This window comes from Pelobates fuscus, chromosome 7, assembly GCF_036172605.1.
Source record: "Pelobates fuscus isolate aPelFus1 chromosome 7, aPelFus1.pri, whole genome shotgun sequence".
NCBI classification, from domain to species: domain Eukaryota; kingdom Metazoa; phylum Chordata; class Amphibia; order Anura; family Pelobatidae; genus Pelobates; species Pelobates fuscus.
The window spans coordinates 45710612-45738475 of NC_086323.1; the positions used below are offsets into that span (position 1 = coordinate 45710612).

At 40.9% G+C, this 27864-nt stretch overlaps 1 protein-coding gene across 1 annotated transcript in view; it reads right to left on the minus strand.

Moving 5' to 3' along the window:
- The window catches only part of LOC134569130 (FRAS1-related extracellular matrix protein 1-like), a 151226-nt gene that overhangs the window by 27699 nt on the left and 95663 nt on the right, over positions 1-27864 (minus strand). Inside the window, exons 24-25 of the mRNA XM_063428038.1 lie at positions 14975-15239; positions 6342-6756 (exon numbers count right to left, since the gene is read on the minus strand). Of these exons, the coding sequence (XP_063284108.1) occupies positions 6342-6756; positions 14975-15239 (680 nt within the window). The remainder of the gene's footprint in view (positions 1-6341; positions 6757-14974; positions 15240-27864) is intronic.

A 27864-nucleotide genomic window follows, 5' to 3' on the forward strand; every position in this document is an offset into this window, starting at 1 on the left:
TCAATAACATCGCTGGGGATGCCACTCTTAGGCCTCAACCAATGCCTGGACAGGACGAATGGCCCAGAAGAACAACAGCCAACACATCCCTGGTCATGGGGCTCAACCCCCTCGCCTCCTGCACAACTGGCGGACCCCCCGGGGGGCTCACGCCTGGATCCTTTGCAAGCACTAGAACAGCCCTGGCCAGGTATGTACTCTACACCCCTACTCCCCAATGCTCTCCCATTAGCCCAGACTGAATACGTTCTGAGGGGACCCTGAGATTGGGTGGGAAGCGGGTCAGGAGGTAAGGACTCTCAACAAAGTCTTGGGCTGGCAGAAGCCACATTACTCCCACTCTGGGTTTGCCAGGGCACATTGGATTTGGGTGGGAGGAAGGACCACAGGGGAGGGATGGCAGGCTTGTGGGGACAGGGGGCCCACTACGAGTGCAGCTCCAACTTGCAATGTCACACCTGGCACCCTGATTACGGCCAGGCCGTAGGAAACAGCTACTAGCCACACAATGGGGGACACTTGCAATAGAGATCTGGGGACGAGGAGTTGCGGGACAGGCTGTTTTGGCGGGAGGAGGGGGAAGCTGTACACCCGCAGCACCCCGGGTGGCCTTGGCAGAGGAGCGAGGGGCGAGGTGATCGCGTGGCTGGGGGGTAACAGGACAAGTAATCATGTATATTTGCAATATTGATGTTTTGTTGACTGTTACTAAGCGACAGAGATTACCCTGACCGACACTTGTGATAAGCCCAGACCATGTGCATGACAGTGAAACCCACGCCAGAACCTAAGGACAGATCTGGTCGACCGAGAGACACCCCTGAGCGACATCCCACGGCCGTGCCCCCTTGCAACCACACCGCGATACACAATCCCATTGGCCATAGGGGGAAGACAGATGGCACTTATGTGCACCAGGTAGACCAGGGCCCTTGAGTAGGGAACCGGGACAGGGCTGATGACCACTCATTAGCTTAGGGTATAACCCCTAATGCAACAGGGCAGACATACCTAGACCCAAAATGCCCCACTAAGATAGAGTAACCTTTCCCCTCCATATTACCTAATGATGCCTAGGGTACAAACCCCACAGCCACCTACCGCAGACTGGATATATATGCACCAATGGAGCTCTGCGGACGCACTCAAACCACTTGCAGACATACTCACTGACCGACAACAAACACAATAAGACGAATTCCAATACCACTAGGTGAAGACGTATTACACAACTATACGAGGTAAAGATCCATAGGACACTGACGGACTTTGAACACTTATGCACAACCAGATGACACATAGCACACATCGTGTCATACCTATACGCTGCTCTCCTGGCTAGTGGGAATAGACGCCCACTGCGTTTCACTTAAAAATAAGAAAGGGAGACTGGGATGCAGTTCACTGACCAAGACTGGGACAAAATATTCCTTCTAACACACAAATGCTCAATAAAAGTAATAGTAATAGTTTTAAGTAAAAATAAATGTACGAATACATTTTAATTCATCAAAAGTGAGCAATGAAGTGAGAGAAAAATTATTAAAATTAGATTATTCAATATCAATCTTTATCAGTGCGTGAGATACAAACAAAGGGTTTTTCAATCATTCTCACTTATTGTGTAGAATATATTTTCTAACTTGTTTGACCTGTTTTATTATGACGCTCTGCTGATTTTAGAATATGTACTAATGATTAAACAATTGACATCACAATCTACTTCAGCCTGGACACGGCCCAGGGCATGCATTGCAACCAAATGGCACAAACTGAACATTGTATGTAGTGCTCTTCCTCTGCCGAGGCTGATTGACAGATGCAAATGGCAGAGTTTAAACAATGATTGACAGGGAACGATGGGAAACAGGACAGAGTTAAAGTGGGAATTTCTCCATTTAATTTTATTTTTCAGACCTCACAAACACATATTTGACAAATATATGGGATAATAAAACATGATATATTAATTCTAGGAAGTGAACTTTACTATTCATAAAAACAAAAACAAAAAACAGGTTGTGACCAAAATTGACAAACTGTATGTTCGAGTGAAAACACTCTAGCTCCATATATTTTAAACTAGTTTGTTTTTCTTTGATTTTGTTAAGCTTTTATGTATGTTAAACTCTTAACAACCCGTTGTCATAAAAATACATTCTTTGAGGATCATATTCTATATATACATAACTCATTCATTTATTCCAACACTTTTTTAATATTTTTTTTCATTAGGCCTTTGTCACTTAATCACCCTCCCCATTCTTTGTTCAAAAAAAGTTTAGAAAAGAGTAAAAACCCACCATAAATCTAGTATCCGATCCTTTCCAATTCTTCTCCGTCATTGCACCACACCTTCTTTGTCCGGTCTGCCGTCCAGTAAAATGCTTCTCATAAAGAAGCATTGTTGGAACTTGTGCGCATGTGGGGTGAGAACTACAAATGCTCAAATTACCTTTTTCTATTCCAATGCTTCGTTATCAGAAGCAGTGAATGTTACACTGCGCGAGTGGCAAGATAAGCTGAGTGACAGCTCATCTCACCACTAAAGTCTTCTGACCTCCTGCTCCAAAGCAGAATGGAGCAGAAGAAGGAAGAGGGGAGTGTGGGCAGCACAGAGCTAGGTTTCGGGGGTAGACACAAGGAGGGGAAAAAACACAGTATAAACTATCATGTATGGCGGTAGGAAAAACATAGATGGTTGGCATTAGGGAGGGAAGAGACGCATTTACATTAAGCCATTTAGTTGGACTGTGTGAGCATTAGTCTGCATACAGAGTCCTACAGGTTTCTAACGGCTGGCATGCTCAGAGCACTTCCTTCAAGCAAAGCAGCTTATTACGTTTGTTGTCAGTGTACAGTGTACGCCTACGATGGACATTTTTTGGGCCCAGGACTCATATTAGTTAGAAAAGAACAAAGTTCCAGACTCACTAAGTCATGTGTGTTAGCAGGGTAATTACTCCCGGGAAACAAAATCACTCATATTTGTGAATAGGCAGCATTTCAAGCTGAAACATTGTACATGCAGAAGGTTTGTACCATGGCCACTTCTAAAAAGCAGAAGTGGTCATGTTGGTTGGAGCAAACCTTTAAAGAGTGCAGGGTTGTATTGAGCCGCCACAGATCCATAAACAGGACATTGCGAGATGCTGATAGTTCTCTATAGAAGACCGTGATTTGGGCAAATTGTATCATTTGGTGTTTCAGAGGTGAAAGTTCTGTGCACCTTCCACAATATGAACAGAGAAGTCTTTGTGCTGCTATTGCATTCATCGCATAAGTCTACTCTCTAAACCATCATTGTGAGAAGCTGATCATCCGATTTGAAAAATGTAGGCCAAAATACTCAAGTTTGAAAAGATCTGCTACTCAGCCAGGTTGAAGTTTTTCCCCCTCCGGTCTGCTATATTAACACTATGTTTGCATCTAAACATCTGTTTAGTGACATGACCCCTGCATTTTTATGTACCGAACATTTTATACGTTGTGACATAAAATAACCCAAATCTCTCCAGTATTTACACCCTTTATAGCCTTTATCTCACTTAGGATTTTCTTTTAAGGAATCTCAGTGCTTTCTATTAAACCCACCAGATGATTAAAGTGAACAGAGAGTTCGTTATTTGAAAGAAATTCATAGCCTGAAAAATCCCAATGTAGATTTACAAAGCCAGAGACTTACGTACATTTTCACACTTCGAAAAATATGCTTTTAGAACGTTTCTCTAAATCATCTCAAAACCCATTTCCTCAATACACCCACCTGGCAGGAAAATAAAGAGGTTTTAGTTTGTTTTATAGCAATGGGCCAAAATCCACTACTTAATACTAACCCAATGTATTTGTGGCTTGTGCGAAACAGAAATGGAGTTGAACGTGTTACAAAGTAAACTTTAATTTAGATGCTTGGTGGCAATCTTAGTATTGCTATTTCAGATTCAGTCAATCATTGGAGAGCTAGATTATAGCGTTCAAGCATTGTGATGAATACTTGCCAACGTTTCAACTGCCTTAATAGGGATATATACCAGTACAGATGACCTGTGACAGCACAGTGTCCACTATTATTATTTATAACTCGCCAACAAATTCCATAGCGCTGTACAATGGGTGGACTAACAGACATGTATTTGTAACGAGACAAGTTCGACACAAGGGAACAGAGTGGTTGAGAGCCCTGCTCAGTGAGCTTACATGGTAGCGGGAGTGGGGTATAGTGACACAAAAGGTAAGGGTAGGGTATAAAAGTAGGTCGCTAGGATAGTATTCACTGAGGACTTAGTGTTTTGTTTGATGACAGTTGCAGGAATGGAATCAGGGTGCGGAGAGAGAAAGCTGTTCACAGTTTAATTGATATGCTTTCCTGAAGAAGAAAGTTTTCAAAGATTTTTTGAAGGAGTGGAGACTGGGTAAAAGTCTAACAGAGAGGGGAAGGATATTCCATAGGAATGGTCCAGCCCTAGAGAAGTCTTTAAGGCGAGCATCAGTGGTACAATCAGAGGTTAGACGTAGGTGTTCGGCAGAGCCTCGGGGCCTAGACGGGATACAATTTGTGTATCAGTTAGGATAAGTAGGTGGGAGCAGCAATGTATAGAGATTAGTAAACAAGTATAGGAGGTGCTATGAAGCTTATTGTGTATATGCTTAGTGGGCTGGCAACTGTAGAGGACAACCAGCAAAAATTATAATATATTATGAAAGAGCCACCTTTTCAGAAGATGAAAGATCTTGATAGTCTCCATGAAACTGGAAGTCTTACTATTAAGCAAAAAATAAATTTGAAGTGGTTATTTCCCCCAAAACATGTACTAAAGCTGGCCTGTAATTCATGCCATAACATACGTGTTGAAGGGGGGAAGCTAGCTCTCAATCTGATCTGACCCAGGTTTGCGGTGCTCCGACAGAGGGTACTTACAGAGTTACAGAACTTACAGTACTTACAGAGATACTTACCAATCTTCTTTCGGATCGCCACTGAACGCTGTCTGCTGAGATCTCCAAAGTGCGGAAGGATATGACAGGGTTCACCACACACCTTACAACTGTGGAATAATCCTTTGCTACACATACCACTCAAGTCTTAGAGCTCCAGAAGCAGGTCAGTAAACTTACATCAATCCAAGTTGCCTTAACAAACCAATTGGTTGCCCTTGAATACAAGAGGTGATGGAAACATGTAAAAATCAGGGGCCGCTCAGATGGGGTGACCTCAGCAGAACTACCACACTTTCTCTGCAGGTTATTCGTGGCCTTACTGCCCACAAAGCGAGCAAAAGGCATAGAGCTGGACAGAATGTTTCAGCTACCTAAGCCACAGCAGACCACTTGTACAGCCACGAGTGACCATCTGATTCAATTTCAAAATGGAAAAGAAAAAGCTGTCTTTCTCAGTGCCAATAGGGGAAAGACCCCTTACCGCTTTGAAGACATGGAACTCACCTTCTTCTCTGATCTCTCTCGTACCACCCTGCAGTGGAGGAAATCTCTCTGAGCCCTGACATCGATCCTATCTACTAAGGGAGTGAAATACAGTTGGGGTTCACCAGGCATACTTCTCATCCATCACCAGAATAAGGAACATAGGGTGTCAGACGCATCGGAGATAGACGCTACCCTGGCAACATTAGGCATAGGCCCCATCCTGCCTTCCGCAACCACAACTTGGAACCCAGCTAATATTGTCCTATTTGTTCCAGCATTCAGTGGTGCATCTGCGGTCGTGGTTACCTGATTTTCTTTTTTTGTGCATTTTTTGCTTTTCTTTTCTCTACCTGATGGGACTTGTCCTAAGTTTTACATTTATATTTTATGTTCCCATCCCTATATGCACTAATTACCCCATTCATGGCATAGACCATGTCTCAGAGGCCTAGCTTGGCCGACACCGGGGTTATCCAGACTATTACAGCTTCAATAACACCTATTACCCCCCCCCCCCCCCAGCTCCACTCATGTCACTTCGCACTCCCATTTAACCTGAGGAGCTGTTTTCCTATCACAATAGTCCAACTAATTTGCTTAATCTGTATTCTCACTCTACTCTACACTGTGTTTTTGACCCTCACCTGACAGTAGTTCTATGGGCCTTTGCACAGCAGATGTAAAACGAAAACACAAAAAAAACCCATAATTAGTTCTAATGTTAACAGTACACAGCATCATAAAAAACAAAAATGAGATATGACGTATAGCTGTCTAATGATATAACATGTTTGCCTATTTTCTAATGATATAACGTATATTATTGTTTAAGTGTATTATTATCCAATCTCAATAAAAATGAGATTGACAAAAGAAAAAAAAATACATGTTGAAGTTGGATTTGTGAAAATACTGACCTGTATCAGAAATACAACTGCATCTTTCTTCATTTGACCATCAACCAAAAATCCAGTGTTGGTGTTATCCGTAGCAATAAAAGAGAATCGGTCCAGCTGTGTAACTCCACCATAATGTCTGTAAGACAGGTACAGGTTATTTACATCTGTCTGGGAGAATGAGTTCTGTTGCATAATCTCTCCGTGCAGGTAAAGTTGCCCATGTTGAGGGAATTCGATGATGGTGTAACTCAGTTTTTCAAGTGGGCTATCTGGGTCGATTAGCTGTAGAATGTTAGAGGAGATCACCATTGTGCCGCCTTCTGATATTTGGATACCTTTATTAATGAGTAAGGTTGGAGGAACCTGATCTTTATGTTCAATAATAAATTCCATGGAACCATCCTTTGCTTTCAGACCATTACTCACGGTGAAACTGCACAAAACACAACCAGAATAAAAATGAATACATTAAATATCATCAGTCAATGCAACAAATTGTACTTTAGAACCTTATATTATAAATAAGTTCAGGGATGGATTGCTGAACAATAAACTACTGAAGATTTTCTGTAGAGAAGACCCGGAATTGTGGAAACTATTCATGTTTTTGATACTTGGAAGCCACTCAACATTTCTGGTAGCCAACTGGTTTTGGTAAAAGACTTGACTTGTAGCCAATATAAATCAGTATTTCACATATATAGGTTCCTTTTCGGCCCTGGCTGCTATAGAGCAAGATGGGTGTAACGGACCGTTTCAGCATATGAGGGGTTAAAATCCGTTTAGGCGATAATCCCCTTTTCTCAGAAAGGCACAGCTACTGCAGAACATCAGAACTCACGAACTGGATATAGGTGAATAAGGTAGCACTCCAGCTGGAACCTCACAAATAGCTGCTAGCAGATGAATAGGAAAAGCAGACATCAGCTTACACTCCTAGCAGTCAAATCTCCAACAGCATACAGTGAATCCCCCCAAGAACGAGACAAGGCTCCGTGTTGAAGGTCAAGCAGTGGTCTGTTTATTCAGGGCTACCTGCCCCTGTATTTATGCAGGTCTCCCACCTGGTGGACACTCCCCTAGGGGACCAGATGGAAGACTGAAACAGCAGACAGACATGTATCATTTTCGTACACACAGCCACAATACTTTCCCACCATGCATCTTGGTTTCCTCCTCTCTGCCCTGGAGATAATTAATGAAGTAATTCAATTATCTCCTAAGACAAAGGCCAGACTCCATTATGCACATGGTGACACAGAAACAGACTATCACTTTAAAATACATACAGACACATTTTATACATAAAACACAGACATGTAACATATCCCCAGATAGCTCAGGTCTGGGTGCACATTATTAGGTGAATGGCACCCAGACCACACAAATACATTTTAATTGCCATGGAGCCAAAGTCTTTAATTCCACGAACAGGCTCCATGGCAGGCTATCTGGGTTACTACAGTTCACATAAAACAAACTACCGAATTTCCCTGCATTCACCAAATCCATACGAATGAGAACCAGGGGCTGGAGGTTCAGCGGTGCCTGCACGTAAAAGTGTCCGATTTTGGTGCATGAAAGCCGGGCAGAAAAGTGCTGGCTGCCCGGGGAGCTCCAGAACAGAACTCCAGAACTAAGTGTAACAGCGGCCACACAGTTAACAGGCAATTAACCGCAGCTTCAGGGAGGTAAATTGGCAGCACACTCCAGCTTCTGGGTGGCCAATTAACAACGCCGGCCGGCTTCCCACGGCTCTGGGGATGTTGGTGAACGGCTGTTTGTTCGGTAGATGGAATCTACCGAACTGCTGTGCAGAAAGGGAGAAATAAATCCTTCTGCACAGTAAAATTAACCCTTTAGCTGCCGGTCCATAGTCCAGAGGCAGCAGGCGGGCAACCAGGCTCCTCCAATACAATGTGGCGAGATTGGTTTCGTCACAATGGGCTAAGTATGTCTACATGTGGGAAGGACTACTCTGAAAAGGAGCCGAATGCTGCCTAATTTCAGAGAAAAATGTTAAATTCCCTTCTCCTTGCTCAGCCTTTTCTCTACTATCTTGGAGTCCAGTTGTGAAGTCCAGGCTTCAGCTATAAAGTAAGAGCGGGAAAAAACCCTCTGTTATCTTTAGACAAGTGTAAGTAACATCAGCAATGTAAGTAACATCAACAATGGAATGATTTATCCTGAGAATATTTACACTCGGTCCGAGACACAGACAACCTAAATTCTACAATAAATTTCAGTCATTGCTAATCTGCAGAAATTATGGTTTTGTAACACAAGATAATCTATAGAATTAGCCAATAACTTCTACATAAATAAAAATATCAATACACGATGCATCTTCTGTTTTAGCTAACTTATCAATGGATATACATACAGGTATATTCCATTACATTGCAAAAAACACCAAATATTTTAGCCAGTAGCAAAGTGTAATACCTACTACTACAATGCTGCCCTCACTTTGCCCCTCTAATTTGACTTCATTGGTATTACCAGTAAAATGGTCCTTCAATTTTGGATTGTGAGTGCTTTAAAAAACATATTTTGCAGTTGAAAGTCAGAAAACTTTATTGACCACTTACTCTACATTGTAACGTACTCCCTAATCAAAGCTTGTCAGTTGTTTAATGAAATGTTTAATCACAGCATATTTCATGAATATTTCCATGTACGGTTTATGAAAAATAGGCTACTGAATGCATGTCAGTATTTATTCAGGAAACCACGCATTGTGGGAAACTGTCAAGAGAATTCCAATTTTTACTCAGAAACAGAGAAGTTAGAACAATTGCTTTAAACAGTTTGAAGAATTTCTTCTTCCTTGCTGGCTGATACTTTGTTATACCATTGGCAATTCTCTACAATTCCTTATTTAATAAAACCAAAAATAGTATTCTGGTGAAAGATTTTATTCTAACAAGTTCCAGACTGAAGTAATACTTACTTTTGTATGCATTTTGTTTGTTTCTTATTTTTTTTTAAATGTTGTTAGTGATAAAATATAGTTAATTGTAGGCACAATTTTTTTTTTTTTTAGTTCTATCTCATCATTTATTTTCGAGGTCATATGGAAGCCATTGCCTCAATAGCATTTCACCATATATTCCCTCCACGTCTTTCGACTTAGTGGAAATGTGTTAAAAAATAAATAAAAAAATCACCACTGCTCTAACTGAAAAGAAAGTTGTCAAAATGTTAAATTCTGGCAGTTTGTCCTTCTGCAAACGGCTGACAGATTGGAAGCCATGCATGTGTTGAGCAGATGGGTAAAGTTAAATAACAAAAAGCAATTTATTAAATCACCTGGAACCAGCAGCTCAGCTCCAAAAATAGTGAGAATGAAATATAGCAGGGCATTGTACAGGAGACGGGAGCTGGCACAGGGATTCACCAGAAGGTACCAGTTACGAAACACGATAAACATTTAGAGAAGTCTCAGCTGTGTGCGAGAATAATGAAGCATTATTTAACCCAATAAAGTCTACCCCAATTGAAGATGGTTCAGATTTTTCGTGTTTCTTTCTATTTAACTCAAACCAACATTTTTGACATCTTTCAAAGGTGATGTTTGTTAAGGCCGACACCTTGGAGCAAGGGAGGGTAAGGGGGGAGTCTAGTAGCTTTCATAGATGTTAATTCATATCAGATGAACCAACAGAGGGTGTTCAGTGAGCGATGCAGATGGTACCATCGCTTGCAGATACTTAGCACGTAATCTGTTTTTTTATGCACGCTGTCTCCACACATCTAGGGCATGCAAAGTCCAAGGCATAGATCAGGACTTACTAAATGTAATAATTTATAAGTCAACACAGGACACGCGTGGCAAACATATTGCAAGGATACCACTGACAATAAAGAGATGATGTGTTTTTTTTTTTTTTTCTGCAGCATAGAATGTGACTGCCTGGCAACAATTTAGCTAAACTGGGCTAAATATGTTTGTAATTGGACATATCTGCTGTCATTTACACTGACTTCTGTTTCTACTTTAAATGTATCCATGTGCAAAAGTGGGAAAGCAGGATTTATATGCAATCTCTGAAGGAATATTAAACAATGAACGCAAAAAGAAATATTTAATACCTATTTATCTGTTAATCATTTTGAAACGCTATAAAAATGAGAAAAACTGAAATTCTGCTTCTTGTGTTGTTGTTGATTTTTGTTTTATTTTGTTTACTCTCTCTGTTTAATCTCTTTTTTTTTTTCTTCCTAGAAATATTGGGGCACTGGATGTTTTAGAGAATTTATACCATCTTTTATTTCTCTGACCGATGAACAAAAATAGCCAGACTCTAGGTAAGAAACTCTACAATTGTATGTAAAAAATATTTCAAGGTATACCAAGGTTTATAAAAGCAAAAATAACACGTTTGTCACACATAGTGGGTGTGTCAAGAATAGCTAAATATTAATGGACAAATGCCCTGCTGATATTTTTAATGTACAACATGGTATGTTTAGGAACACGTCGTCTTATAAGTGCCACCAGATTTAAAGAATAATGGAAAACAATTCTCATGAAAAAAAAATACACCAGGAATAAAGGGTAGGTCAGCGAGACTCTGTGCTAAATTCTGTATTTTATTACTTTGAGTGATAATATTGTAGAGTTCTCTTACAGAATCGTACACACAGCATATTAAAGGGCACTCTGTAGGCACCATAACTGCTTCATCTCATTGACGTGGTTATAGTGTCTGAAATCCCTTGGCGCTGTCCTTACAATCAGTGTTTAACTGTCTTTAATGGTTTAATACCAAACAAGACTGCCCTGCAGCCCACATCCCCTCTACGCTGCTTAGGCTAATGAGGAACCATTAGCAGCAATGGATGTCTCTGATTGGTTATGAGTGTCAGCTGACTAATTTCTGCCTATCAGTGCACCCATTGGTGATATGAATTGGTATGGTTAGAAGCCAGTGTGCAATATCTGACTTGGGCACACCTTCAGTGGGACCTCATGTGCTATGATTACTGTGTGTTGTGTCAGAATGGACCAGTTCAGGCCAACCCCCGGAGTGGATAAGGAGGGGGGAGCATGACTGCTGCCCGGAGAGGTTGCCATGGCGACAAAAATGGATACAATGTTTGGGATGCACCTGGACCGGGGACACTGGGTAATACTTACCACACCACTGGAGAGCACACTGAGGGAACCTAGCAGTGCTGTTTCCCGCCCACCCTCCCTGGGTTGGTGTGAACACGGGATATGTTATGGTTATATGTGTTGTGTTTGGTGTGGTTTCTTTTCTGTTTCTTTTGTCACAGCTGCGGTTTGTCCTTCGCCAGCAAGTGGAACTGAGAGCAGTGCCCGGACGGGCTTGGGGAGTCGCAGCCCGGCTCTGGAAGAATTGTTGTGTTAGCTGTCTGCTGGGAAAATCCAGCAGCTGACAGTTGGTTTAAATTATGCTGGCTTAATAATAAAAGCTGTGGCCGTTGCCCTTACCCACAATTTGGTTGTCTGTGATTTATTGGGGGGAAGGGTAACGGAAGGTAAAAAGGGAGAGGGTCAGCAGTCATGTAAAATCAACAGGATCCCTATACTCTGCAGGATGTTTGTTTTTTTTTGTTTTTTTTAAAGGTACTTTGTTCTCCCACATAAAAAATATAAGACTTATAAAAGAGCCTTCATCAAGTCTTGAGTGTCCCCTGTCTGAGTTGAAAGTTTGCCTTGTGTTTTTTTTATTTGGAATAAGTCTAACCTTACAGCACTGGAGGTAAGACTAAACTTGGAGATTTGTTTTGGTTTGAACTGCACTACGTCTGAATTTGGGACAATCAGGTGCTTGGTTGAATTCCCAAACTCCAAGTTGAAATGTACCTGAACCAACTGAAACGTGCACTGGACATGCATGTATTGGAATTGGAATTTCGGTTCCGCAATTATGTCAAGCTGAACTGATGTTTGACCAAAATTCGCATGCCCCCAAATTTTCTATTTTCGGAAAAATAGTTTGGCCAAACTAAATGGTCTTGCTGTAGAAAAGCTTAAATAGGACTGTGTAGGGATTTGCTCTTATAAGAGCAGAGTGCATAATTCACTTGTTCTAGTTGTAAGACGGGCAGTTCAAGAAATGTATGGAGAGCAGGGCAGAAAACCCCCAAAAAGTATCTTTCTCCATGTTGGATTACCGAAAAAAACATTTTGCTCTGCAGAAGGTAAGTTGTCTGCCATCACTTACATCAACAGGGGTGCCATCACAACTATTTTGTTCTTGAGTTCTAATATCATTGCTGTGCTGATCTGTTAAATATATGCTCGGGGAATTATGTATAAATTCTAGTTTGTTATTTGTAGATTACGGTATTTATTTTACTGGTTTTAAACTATTTGATGGTGAAATTCTGCTTAGGAATATGGCGGGAGCAATTTGTGCTTCTCGTGGTGTAACGGAATCTGGTGGACTCAGAGGAAAATGTCCATATTTGTCTTGATATAAAATCTATTTTAAAGACTTATGCTATATGACTATTGTGTTTTAGTCAACATATGTTTTTATTTTTAAGAAATAACAGTACCATCTGGATGAAGTCTCGTTTTGCTACACAATATTTACAACTTCCTTGAGTCAAAACAATGCTTTTTTCTGCTTTCCAAGAAAATAAATCACAAAAAGAGTTACTATTTATCCCAAACTAGTTATATCCCTGCCCATCATTCAACTCATCCCAGGGTCAAGCACATTAATATGTATATAGTCCCTCCTTTACTTATATAAGAGCCTCCATTCTTCTGGGACTTTTTGTTAGATATTGGATCATGGCAAGGGCATTTAATTCCTTCCAGCCACAAAAACATCACAATTAGGTTGTGCTTGCAGTTGGCGTCCCACTGCATCTCAAAAGTATTGATTTGCATTTAGGTGAGGTCTATGTATCTTTGGATTTTATTTCGAAGATGCGGACATTGTCATGCTACGACAGTAAACAGCTTCCCAATCTGATGTCACAAATCTGGGAGCAATCAGAATCAGATACAATTCAATGTGAATGTTGTAGCATTGCATTAGATGCACAGATAGATATACAAATACATTTAATCCATGGATAGATTGTAACATATTTTGCACCAATCCATTCAATCCGTAGAATTGTGCATAGTGATCATAGGCTTGTGAGTACCGTAGCTGTTTAGCCATAAACAATGGTTGTTGTGCTTCTATTGATTATAGAGGCAGTTTAGAACTCCCAAGTAAGGGTTTACTCTTGAAGCCTACGGACAATTTCTGTTTACAAAGCAATCTAAGCAAGATCTTTACTTTTCAAGCACAATCTAACCCTAAATGTTGGAATTAGCGTAGATTATGCTTATAGGCAGGGCCGGCGCTAGTTAGGCGGCTTAGTTCGGCATACCATGTAACAGCTCAGGTGCTGTTGCTTCTTGTGTGCCATTCACAGTGACAGTCGTACTGTATACTAGCAGCTGATGTCTAATTCACATATTTGCCAAAGGAGTGTCACTAATGGTGCGTATGATGTTATATATCTGTCAAAAACTTTTGAGGCTAAAATTGTCAAACACACCTATTGGAAGGAGTGTTCCCATATAGTGTATATCTGATTTTCAGTTAGCTGACCCCTTTTGAGCTTTTGTCACTAATAACTAATTAAACACCATTTGATTTAACAATCAATGTGCACAGTTAATAGTTTAGACACACCCTTCCACCACAGTGTGGCTGGGCAAACTTCCAAATGCATCCAATACGCTTTTATTTTAAACATGTTTCCATCTTCATGCCGCATAGTGATTGCTTCTTAATGACTTCATCTTCCTAACGACCTTCATATATGTTTCATAAAGCACCACACACTTAAAGAAACACTTTAACATTAGGAATACAATCACTACAGTGATGGATGGCCTATTTAATTGCTGTTCCTCACTCCACAGGTAATTAAAAAAAAATAAGTGTATTCACCTTCATTTTCCTGATGCACTGATCTCGCTGTGGCTGCCTTTCCTTTATGGCTTAGATCAGCATTAGTGATGAGCTAAGTAAATCCAATGCTTCCCCATAGAGAAGCATTAGAGTGGCTAGTGTGTTTACACAGCAATTATCCCGTTGCTCCATTCAATGCATCTCTATGGGGAGCCTTTAGTAGAGAGTGGAGATGCCGAGTGTCGGACCTCTCTGGTGGCTGTCAGAGTGACAGCCACGATTGGTGGCATTAAGCAGCAATGTAAACACCAGAAAAGGCAGAAAAGGCAGAAAAGGCAGTAAACTGCAGTGGTTGTGGTGCCTAGAGTGTCCTTTTCATAAAAATGCCTGCCGAATGTAGATATAACACTTCAGTGTCAAATTAGAATCATCTGAGTATTGGCATTGCTTTTATGTAGTGCCAGTGCATTTTAATACAGAGTTCCCTTGTCATATATCTTTATTTTCCCTTGCAACAAAATATTAATTTATTAAAAGTGTTTATAATTAAGCGACTCATGTAAAGTTTGTTTTTGACAGGTTTGCCTCAATATATATGAAATTAACGTTTTGGCTGTAATCTCCTCTTAAATAGGCCAAACACTGATTAACTCATAATTCTTCCATCGATAAGCAGTCAATTCAAGCCTCTTAACCTGTTCTGCGACCAGATGTGCCGGGATGTTGGAGAACGAAGGGACAAGCCATCCTCACCTGAATGAGTCCTTACTAGCCTCGTGGCTGTTGTCGTGAACGTAGCAAACCTTCTGGGCTGCCACATCCAACTGGCTGTAACTGGAAATGGGTACGCCGGGATAATTGATGTACTCAATCTGACCGTGCACAGGTGGCACAGAGACCGCATACAGCAGCTTCCCTGGTTTTCCAGTGCCATCTGTTGCCATAAGAACATCTGTCATCAAGGTCACCCTGTCACCCTGTGTTAAAGTTACAGGTCTGGTGAGTAGGACAATGTCACCTATGGAAGACAAAATGAGCAAGAATTAGAGGGTGCATGGATGAATTAGGAAATAAATTATGTGATTTGATACGGGGGGGGGGGGGGGGGGTGGGAGGGGGGGAAGGAATGTTTCTACAAAATACTGCCCATATTTAACCTTTTCAGCTCCTGAGATAGATATAACCATCTTACTTAATGTGCCAGATGATAAACAAAATAATAATACACAAATAAGTAAAACTATATTATAACAAAGTATCTAGGCATGTTTAACCCTTTTTTGTAGGCACTTACGAATACATTAGGAAGTAAAATATGATAAATAATTATGTATTTTTATTTTTAGTACTAATATGATGAAATAGCAAATATATTAATAAATTAAATCTGTGTGTAAATATACTTACAAAATAGGTCAATTAAAGAATATTGGCAGATTTATTGATACTTTGTAATGTGTACTTATTACATGATATTTCTTTAAAGTGATATTTGTCATGGTATTTCCACTATATTCATAATTTAGATTTTGGCATTTTTTTTTTTTATTCGTTGTGGTTTACAAACCAGAACACATTAACTGATGATCTGCAACTGAGCAATACATTAAAATAGCAAAAAATTATGCTACTCTAAAAATTGATGAACAACAAATATTTGATATTTGCGCAATTGTGCAAAATTAAACTTACTACCAACTGGCTTTAACAATTACTAAGGCTAAAAACACAAACATCGCAATTAATGTTTCAGATTTTTTTTTTATAAAAAATATTTTAGTCTTTTTTTTAGTAATCTGATTATGATTCAGATTTTTGTAGCACCTGCTGCTGTTTATGCCATATATTCACAAAATGATTGAACGCATGGTGCCCAGAGTCATCACTGGAAGGGTTAAGAACAAGACAACACGACTGTAAAATAAATGTCCTTTGCAAATTATTTCTCATGTCAGTCACATGTCATGTACAGTATTACTCAGGAAGCATGTAAAATAAGGCATCTGTCCCATTACATCCAGCAGAATTAATGCTTTGTTCCCAAACACAGTGCATCTATTTTATACAACACCAGGCCTTTTCCAGTGAAGAACGAAATTGCTTGTGCATATAAAGCTAATTTAAAAAGATTCATAGACTAGAGATACACATTTGAAAATACAATATCTGTAAGAAAGGTGCGATAATATAACAAATCACAGAATCATGTAAAAAGAATCATGTAATGCCATTTGGGGAGGGAGATTATGTATGAAGATTAAAAGTTGTCTAGAGTCTGGTGTTTTCTACTTTGGGGTTCTAAACAATTTTGAGAACCTCGTCTTTTATTCACAGTTGACCATACAAGAAAATATCAGATTCTTTTTTATCCTTAGTATAAAAAACATTAGAACCTTTATTTCACAAATACAACAAAGTACCGACGTACAAAACAATGCATTAACTGAAATCAAATTTTACTCCCCCAAATAAAGCATAACTTAATTGTATATGCACTCTTTCCTAATTCTTTCGTGTATGTACAGGAATAATCTTCTGATTAATGTTAATGGAATTCAGTGTTCGGGAAGTGTAAGCCGGGACGTCTGCAACAAATGCTATTTTTTTCAAAATTGACTTTATCACCATAAAAATAGCTTGACTTATTTCTAACTTGTGATAGTACACAAGATCCATCTGCCGTAGCCAGCACTACGCTAGGATGTTTCTGTTGACCTTGCGTGTAATTAGACTGGTGACTTAGGGTGCCATTTCGACGTAGGGCTTCCCTGTAAATTAAATTTTATTTTAATTTGAAAATAGCAGAGGCAGAGCAGAACAACGAAATTAGTGGTTTGTCTAGAATGGAAAAATGTTTGCACCTGAACACAATTAAAACATCTACTGTTAGAGTGTGCCATTTACATACCATGCAAGAACTTACAGAGTCAGGCGAAATGCAACTTTCTCCTGTGGATTCTCACAGTTTGAGGAGTGGGGGAGCGACATATAGGCATATGACTATAATGATTTTTACAGATTGCTGCATTTATACAAAGTAGATATTCATGGTAGTACTTTTCTTTTATGCTTTGTTTTGTCTTGCCTTGTTACTTGCCACTGGTCATTAATGTTGGAAACGCGTTCCTCATTAGATTACAAGATGACAGGCAAATAAACGAGAAAAGACACAATGTGTGCTTGGACAGCAATGCTGTCTAAAAACCTTCTGAACCAATTTAAATGCATGATGTTGACCATATAAAATATAATAAAGAAACGCTTAAAGGAATACTACAGAGCCCTGCCCAACCAATTAAATCAGTGTTCATTCCCATTAAGCCTGTATGTGTTCCCGTTAAATCAGTATACATTCCTTTTATTGAAAAGCAGCCAAAGGCATTTCCTAGGTTCTTCACTTGCTGAGTAGAATGAAATTCATGTTGATCCAGTTATATATGAATAATGAGTTATATATGTAAACAGCAGCATTCCTAGGCTCCTGATAGGTCTAGTAGGTGGCAGGAACCAGAACCCATCTACGTCCAGATATTCATATATTAAATAACAGTGACGTCGTATCTCGGGACTCTTGGGAGATGTTTTTTAATTATATCTCCTATGATGCTCAGCCTGTCTGAAGGTTTATAAGCACCTTGGGAACTGTAAAACATAATAACATTGAGTTTTCAGATACTATCATATGCAAGTCTACATACAGGTCTTTTTCAGATTACTCAACCTTTATCCGTATTTGAGAGGATCCTCAGCAAGATATAAGTCAGCAACCGGCCACAGGCACAGTAGAAAAGATAGAAACATTGTGAAGAAAATAGACTTTTAATTCGGGATTTTATAAAGCCATTCGTTATTTTGATGTTTTATTGGTTCGGTAGATTAAACTACCGAAAACTGACCACCCTCCTTGCTCATTATCTACAAAGGGAGCCGTCAATTGAGTGCTCTCTCTGGGTGGCCGCCGTTTGTATAGTCGAACGCCACGTGGAAGAGAAAACGGCGGCCATCTTGTTTGCACGAAAGGAGGCAGCGGGACTTGGTCGTCGAGTGTCTGGAACTAAAATCAGACACTCGACTTCCCGAACACCGCTGAAACCATACGAACGCCTGCTTCCTTTTGTCGAACCGCTAGAAGAGCGCCGTTCGGTAGTTTGGTTCCAACAAACCAGGGGAACAATCGCTCCTATGGGCCAGGAGGCTCTGATCATGTTTTCATTCGATTTTGTGACTTTTTCAAAATTGACTGACGGCACATACGGAATTCATGGAACTGTTTTGAAAACCCCTAAACCGATCTGGGTGAAATTTGAATATGTTGGTCCCCCGGATCAGGGCTATCAGGGGATATGCATTTGTGGGGATACCATGCATTTTAAGGGGTGTTCCAAGTTTTGGGGAAAATGTGTTCCCTTTGCCTGGAGATAATTGGGTTATCCCTTAGCTTACCTAATTATCTCACAGGCAGAGAGGAGGAGATTGTATGTTTGCAAAGGGATTGTTTAACTGTAACAAAGTAATATTATTGGTTATCGCTTTTGTGTGCTGTGGGAGGTCCCCTTGCATGGGGACTTGCATAAAATCTAGTGTGGCATCAATAAAACATTATTCCTGTTGTACCCTTCAAGAAGTCTAGGCTCATGTTTGGGTAACTCTTTATTATCTGGGGAGATTCATCTTGGAAGCTGCATTTGTCTGAACTATTCATCTCTACACCCAAGCTGCAGCTATAATCACTAAGGCTCAGCTATTGGGAAAGAATAAGCGATCAAGGTACCATAACCACTGACGCTCATAACACATGTATTACTGGACCTTAGCGTGGTCAGGTTTAATGCTTAGGTTAGAAATAGGAAGTATCAGAACTAATTCTAACATATCTCAGGCAAGGAGAAGTAACCCAAGAACCAAAGAGGATAGTCTCTAATACCGGACAGGGTAAACTCAAAGAACATAGCTGAGTCAAAACACAATAAACAGTAATAGACAAACTCAGAGTCAAGGATGTAGTTGGGTGAGGAACAGTAAATCAGGAACGGCAGTATGACACATTTAAGAGCTATGAGAAACCACCACAACAGGGCACAAGTCTAAAAATCGCCCAGGGCCAGTTTCACCCTCTCTGCTGCCTTATGGCCAGTTTTCTCAATGTGTGCACCCCAGCCAAATATATGAAGCCTGGTAAATGTGATTGGATGGATGGAAATTACTAGTTTGGAGTATGACTGTACAGTAATTATGACAAGGTGGGTGGCAGGATGGCAAAAAGTGCAAGGTGGGTGGGCGTAGGTAACATGTTATGTGGCCAAGTATGTGAATGTGACAGGGTGAGTGGGTATCACCGGGAGGTAAGATGGGACTTCCTGCCTGGATGGAAAGGGAAATATGATGGGTCCGGAGTATGTGGCTGGTTGGCTGGCTGAAAGGTAGTGTGTAAGTAGGAGCAAATTTGTGTGGAGAGTTAGTGAGTGCCTGTAAATGACGGGTGTATTTGTGTAGAGTGTGTGAATTTAGTGGTGTGGTTTTATAGAGTACCAGTGTGTGCATGCATGTTTGTGTGATGGTTTAGTGTGCATGTATAGGTATGTGTGCACTGTGTTTCCAATTCCCATCTGTCCCTTTATCTCTCTCCATCACGCTCTATTCATTTATCTTCCTCTCACAAGTGTCCCTCTCTCCCTTTCCCCAATTATGCCCCTCTCCCCATAACCCTCCCTTTCTCCCATCTTCTATTTCTCCCCTTCCCCTGTTCTCTTCTTCTTTCTGTCATCCCTCACTTCATCCCCTCTTCTTTATCCCAATCTCCCACTTGTACCCCTCTTCTCTATCCTCATTACTCACTTGTATCCCTCTTGTCTCCTCCTTAAATTACCTCTTCCACTCTTTTTTACCCCTGCTTCCCACAATTGTTCTCCTCTTTTCTCCCCCATCCATCACTTGTGCCCCTCTAAACCCCCCTTTCAATCACTTGTTCTTCTCTTGTGTGCCCTACCCCTTCTCCAGTTGTTCACTTCTTCTATTACCTCCATGCCCTGTGTTTCTCTTCTAATTCGCCTCCTGAGCACACCTTGACTCTTGGCCAGTGGTGTTCGTGCTTCTGCGGTGGTACAGGAGGATGCGTGGAGTTATGCCGCTGATGTCATCTCTGCACGCTCCCCTGAAATATATTTGGCTGCCCGTGAGAGAGGGAGGACCTGCTGCAGCAGGTGCCAAGATAGAAGAGGAAAGACCTATTCTCTTTCTTGCCCAAGCACTTCTGCTGTACTAACAATGATACAAGGTTGCAGCAATGCTGCCTCACTCCTGTGTGCCACCCAGAGGCCGTGGCCTCGGCAGCCTTATGGGAAATCCATCCCTGCTCAGGCCCTTCCATCACTTTTGAGTCATTTGCTCATGTGTACTGTGCTAGATGAGACACCAACATCAAAAAGAGATAAGAGTCGCAAAGGCTGTGGGCTCACTTCATTTTAGGTTAGTTGGATCCAGAATTAAGTTCACTAGTAAAAATGATTCTACGTCGACACTACTGGAAAGAGAAATATTCAGGATTTTGAACATGAACTGCTTGTGACCTAAGAGCCACATTAAGATGACCCTGCTGTTTAATGATATTCTTCCTTCAAGTGGTACAATGTCTCATACTATTTATGTATGATTACATTATTGAAATGTTTGACTACGTTTAAGAAAAGGTTTGCATTAATCAGTTTGTATATTATACAACTGAAAACATTCTTTCTATACATACACTGAACAAAATTATAAACGCAACACTTTGGTTTTTGCCCCCATTTTTCATGAGCTGAACTCCAAGATCTAAGGCTTTTTTCTATGTACACAAAAGGCCTATTTTTCTCAAATATTGTTCACAAATCTGTCGAAATCTGTGTTAGTGAACACTTCTCCTTTGCCGAAATAATCCATCCACCTCACAGGTGTGGCATATCAAGATGCTGATTAGACAACATGATTATTACACAGGTGTACACAATAAGAAAAGAAAAAGTGAATGGTGCTTGCACAGTAGAGTAAAAGCCCAGTTCTGGAGTGAAAGAGGTGTTCCCCAACACCCTAAAGTCAAATAGTAAGAAAGGTATTAAAAGCAACAAGTGCCAAATACACACAACACTCCCTGTGTATCAAAATAAAAAATAATACTTATACATGTACAGATATATATAGGAGATGTTCCATGTAGTCAATTCCTACAATAATAAAAAAAAGTACATAGTATAGACTGTACATACAAAAAAAGGAAATATGGAGGTGATTGAATACACTCACGGATTGCAGAGCCGTACCAGGCTCTGTATATAGTGCCCAAGGGTGCCTCAAAAAGGCTCTGTTGGAGAATCCTGGATGATATCCCCCAGAAGTAGGAAAAACAGCAGCAGAATGATGATAAAAATAGTAGATTTATTATAAATGAAAATTAAAATAATAACTGTGCAGGTCCCATATGGTGACACACAGAATCACAGTCATGCAGACGCGTTTCAACTCAATTACACAGGTGTGCCTTAGGTTGGCCACAATAAAAGGCCACTCGAAAATGTGCAGTTTTACTGTATTGTGAGGGCCCGGGGGGGGGGTCCAAAAACCAGTCAGTATCTGATGTGACCACCATTTGCCTCACGCAGTGCAACATATCTCCTTCTCATAGTTGATCAGTTTGTTGATTGTGGCCTGTGGCATGTTGGTCCACTCCTCTTAATTGGCTGCAGGATATTGGCAGGACCTGGAACACACTGTTGTATATGCTGATCCAGAGCATCCCAAATATGCTCAATGGGTGACATGTCCAGTGAGTATGCTGTCCATGCAAGAACTGGAATGTTTTCAGCTTCCAGGAATTGTGTACAGATCCTTGCAACATGGGGCCATACATTATCCTGCTGCAACATGAGGTAAGGGTCGTGGATGAATGGCACAACAATGGGTCTCAGGATCTCATCACGCTATCTCTGTGCATTCAAAATGCCATCAATAAAATGCACCTGTATTCATTGTCCATAACAGACGTCTGCCCATATCATAACCCCACCGCCACCATGGGCCACTCGATCCACAACGTTGACATCAGCAAACCGCTCACCCACACAACACCATACACGCTGTCTGCCATCTGCCCTGTACAGTAAAAACCGAGATTCATCCGTGAAGATAGCACCTCTCCAATGTGCCAGACACCATCGAATGTGAGCATTTGCCCACTCAAGTCGGTTACGATGACGAACTGCAGTCAGGTTGAGATCCTGATGAGGATGACGAGCATGCAGATGAGCTTCCCTGAGACGGTTTCTAACAGTTTGTGTAGAAATTCTTTGGTTATGCAAACCGATTGGTGCAGCAGCTGTCCGGGTGGCTGGTCTCAGATGATCTTGGAGGTTAAGATGGTGGATATGGAGGTCCTGGGCTGGTGTGGTTACACATGGTCTGCAGTTGTGAGGCCGGTTGGATGTACTGCCAAATTCTTTGAAACGCCTTTGGAGACGGCTTATGGTAGAGAAATTAACATTCAATTCACGGGCAACAGATCTGGTGGACATTCCTGCAGTCAACATGCCAATTGCACGCTCCCTCAAAACTTGCGGCATCTGTGGCATTGTGCTGTGTGACAAAACTACACATTTTAGAGTGGCCTTTTACTGTGGCCAGTCTAAAGCACACCTGTGCAATAATCATGAAATGAGGTGGATGGACTATCTCGGCAAAGGAGAAGTGCTCACTAACACAGATTTAGACAGATTTGTGAACAATATTTAAATTCATATGAGGTACAGTGTAGGAAAAAAGTATTTGATCCACTGCTGATTTTGAACGTTTGCCCACTGACAAAGAAATGCTCAGTCTATAATTTTAATGGTAGGTGTATTTTAACAGTGAGAGACAGAATAATAAAAAAAAAATTATCCAGAAAAATGCACGTCAAAAAAATTATAAATTGATTAGCTTGTCAATGAGTGAAATAAGTATTTGACCCCTTCGACTCAAAACCCTTTTTGGCATACACAGAGGTCAGACGTTTCTTGTAATTGGCCACCAGGTTTGCACACATCTCAGGAGGAATTTTGCCACACTCCTGTTTGCAGATCTTATCCAAGTCATTAATTTTCCGAGGCTGACGTTTGGCACTTTTCTATCGGACTAAGGATTGGAGACTGGCTAGGCCACTCCAGGACCGTAATGTGCTTCTTCTTAAGTTACTCCTTTGTTGCCTTGGCTGTGTGTTTTAGGTCATTGTCATGTTAGAATACCCATCCATGACCCATTTTCAATGCCCTAGCTGAGAGAAAGAGGTTCTCACCCAAGATTTGATAGTACATGGCCCCTTCCAGCATCCCTTTGATGCAGTGCAGAAAAACACCCCAAAGCATAATGTTTCCACCTCCATGTTTGACGGTGGGGATGGTGTTCTTAGGGTTATAGGCAACATTCCTCCTCCTCCAAACACGGCAAGTTGAGTTGATGCCAAAGAGCTAAATTTTGGTCTCATCTGACCACAACACTTTCACCTAGTTCTCCTCTGAATCATTCAGATGTTCATTGGCAAACTTCAGACGGGTCTGTACAAGTGCTTTCTTGAGCAGGGGGACCTTGTGGGCACTGCAGGATTTCAGTCCTTCACAGCATAGTGTGTTACCAATTGTTTTCTTGGTGGCTATGGTCCCAGCTGCCTTGAGATCATTAACAAGATCATCCCATGTAGTTCTGGGCTGATTCCTCACAGTTCTCATGATCATTGAAACTCCACGAGTTGAGATCCTGCATGGAGCACCAGACCAAGGGAGACTGACAGTTATTTTGTGTTTCTTCCATGTGCGAATAATTGCACCAACTGTTGTCACCTTCTCACCAAACTGCTTGGCGATAGTCCTGTACCCCATTCCAGCCTTGTGTAGATCTAAAATCTTGTCCCTGACATATTTGGACAGCTCTTTGGCCTTGGCCATGGTGGAGAGTTTGGAATCTGATTAATTGATTGATTGCTTCTGTGGACACGTGTCTTTTATACGCATAACGTATAGCTTGTTACCTGTATAAAAGGCACCTGGTAGCCAGAAATCTTGCTGATTGATAGAGGCTCAAATACTTATTTCACTCATTGACATGCAAATCAATTTATAGCTTTTTTGACATGCGTTTTTCTGAATTTTATTTTTGTTATTCTGTCTCTCACTGTTAAAATACAACTACCATTAAAATTATAGACTAATAATTTCTTGGTCAGTGGACAAACATTCAAAATCATCAGGGGAACAAATACTCTTTTCCCTCACTGTATGTGGAAATGATAACTTTTTTCTTTTGAACCAGTGGGGTGTTTATTATTTCACAGCCTTTAACTCAACAATTAAGGATTGATTATAACTTAAACAGCAAAAAAAAACAGATCTCCAAACAGTCCCGAAACTGATGGGACAGTGGTAATTTCAGGGCCCGTCCCATCGTTCCACTTTTGTTTGATGGTGTCGCACTTTTGGGGATACCAGGGAATTGTCTCCAAAAAGCATAGAGCGAGTGCATCATTAGACACACTCACACTATAGTGATGTCCCGAACGGTTTGCTGGCGAATAGTTCCTAGCGAACATAGCTTGTTTGCGTTCGCCACGGATGGCGAACATATGCGATGTTCGGTCCGCCCCTATTCGTCATCATTGAGTAAACTTTGACCCTGTACCTCACAGTCAGCAGACACATTCCAGCCAATCAGCAGCAGACCCTCCCTCCCTCCCAGACCCTCCCACCTCCTAGACAGCATACAATTTAGATTAATTCTGAAGCTGCATTCTTTTTTTTTTGTGTTTGTGTTTATTATACATTATCCTCCATAGCCAGTAACCTGTGTTTATTATACATTATCCCTCCCATAGCCAGTAACCTGTGTTTATTATACATTATCCTCCCATAGCCAGTAACCTGTGTTTATTATACATTACCCCCCCATAGCCAGTAACCTGTCTTTATTATACATTATCCTCCCATAGCCAGTAACCTGTGTTTATTATACATTATCTCCGCCACAACCAGTAACCTGTGTTTATTATACATTATCCCCCCACAACCAGTAACCTGTGTTTATTATACATTATCGCCCCACAACCAGTAACCTGTGTTTATTATACATTACCCCCCCACAACCAGTAACCTGTGTTTATTATACATTATCCTCCCCATAGCCAGTAACCTGTGTTTATTATACATTATCCCCCCATAGCCAGTAACCTGTGTTTATTATACATTATCCCTCCCATAGCCAGTAACCTGTGTTTATTATACATTATCCTCCCATAGCCAGTAACCTGTGTTTATTATACATTATCCCTCCCATAGCCAGTAACCTGTGTTTATTATACATTATCCTCCCATAGCCAGTAACCTGTGCTTATTATACATTATCCCTCCCATAGCCAGTAACCTGTGTTTATTATACATTATCCTCCCATAGCCAGTAACCTGTGTTTATTATACATTATCCCTCCCATAGCCAGTAACCTGTGTTTATTATACATTATCCTCCCATAGCCAGTAACCTGTGTTTATTATACATTATCCCTCCCATAGCCAGTACCCGGTGTTTATTATACATTATCCTCCCATAGCCAGTAACCTGTGCTTATTATACATTATCCCCCCATAGCCAGTAACCTGTGTTTATTATACAGTATCCTCCCATAGTCAGTAACCTGTGTTTATTATACATTATCCCTCCCATAGCCAGTAACCTGTGTTTATTATACATTATCCCCCCATAGCCAGTAACCTGTGTTTATTATACATTATCCCCCCATAGCCAGTAACCTGTGTTTATTATACATTATCCCCCCATAGCCAGTAACCTGTGTTTATTATACATTATCCCCCATAGTCATTTATCGTTGGACCTAGGCAGCATGATGTCTTAGGCCGGCCCAGAGAGTGAGTGAGTGAGTGAGTGAGTGAATAATATAATATATATCAAAGAAAAGAAAATGTTACTTGCGCTTTTTCCTTAATCCCTATGTATATTTAGACAAATGGAGGTCATTTAGTTGCTCCAATGGCCATTGGAGGGATGCCCGCCTGCCAACGTCAAGGCAGACCCCCCCTAAGCGGGTCCTAACACTGACCCTTCAGCCTGCTTCCTTGAGCTTCTGGCAAAGATATCTCTAATGAGACAGAAAGGGGTATTTTTTATATACACCCCTTTACTTATTAACCCTTAATAGGGAACACATGGGATGGGTAGCAGCATTGTAACCAGGCTGTGTGATACAAAGTAAATACAAATACAAAAAGAGAAGTCCTGCGCTTAAGCTGCAAGGACTACAACACACATCAGCCCCAATATATAGTAAAAACCAAAGAAAAGAAAATGTTACTTGCGCTTTTTCCTTAATCCCTATGTATATTTAGACAAATGGAGGTCATTTAGTTGCTCCAATGGCCATTGGAGGGATGCCCGCCTGCCAACGTCAAGGCAGACCCCCCCTAAGCGGGTCCTAACACTGACCCTTCAGCCTGCTTCCTTGAGCTTCTGGCAAAGATATCTCTAATGAGACAGAAAGGGGTATTTTTTATATACACCCCTTTACTTATTAACCCTTAATAGGGAACACATGGGATGGGTAGCAGCATTGTAACCAGGCTGTGTGATACAAAGTAAATACAAATACAAAAAGAGAAGTCCTGCGCTTAAGCTGCAAGGACTACAACACACATCAGCCCCAATATATAGTAAAAACCAAAGAAAAGAAAATGTTACTTGCGCTTTTTCCTTAATCCCTATGTATATTTAGACAAATGGAGGTCATTTAGTTGCTCCAATGGCCATTGGAGGGATGCCCGCCTGCCAACGTCAAGGCAGACCCCCCCTAAGCGGGTCCTAACACTGACCCTTCAGCCTGCTTCCTTGAGCTTCTGGCAAAGATATCTCTAATGAGACAGAAAGGGGTATTTTTTATATACACCCCTTTACTTATTAACCCTTAATAGGGAACACATGGGATGGGTAGCAGCATTGTAACCAGGCTGTGTGATACAAAGTAAATACAAATACAAAAAGAGAAGTCCTGCGCTTAAGCTGCAAGGACTACAACACACATCAGCCCCAATATATAGTAAAAACCAAAGAAAAGAAAATGTTACTTGCGCTTTTTCCTTAATCCCTATGTATATTTAGACAAATGGAGGTCATTTAGTTGCTCCAATGGCCATTGGAGGGATGCCCGCCTGCCAACGTCAAGGCAGACCCCCCCTAAGCGGGTCCTAACACTGACCCTTCAGCCTGCTTCCTTGAGCTTCTGGCAAAGATATCTCTAATGAGACAGAAAGGGGTATTTTTTATATACACCCCTTTACTTATTAACCCTTAATAGGGAACACATGGGATGGGTAGCAGCATTGTAACCAGGCTGTGTGATACAAAGTAAATACAAATACAAAAAGAGAAGTCCTGCGCTTAAGCTGCAAGGACTACAACACACATCAGCCCCAATATATAGTAAAAACCAAAGAAAAGAAAATGTTACTTGCGCTTTTTCCTTAATCCCTATGTATATTTAGACAAATGGAGGTCATTTAGTTGCTCCAATGGCCATTGGAGGGATGCCCGCCTGCCAACGTCAAGGCAGACCCCCCCTAAGCGGGTCCTAACACTGACCCTTC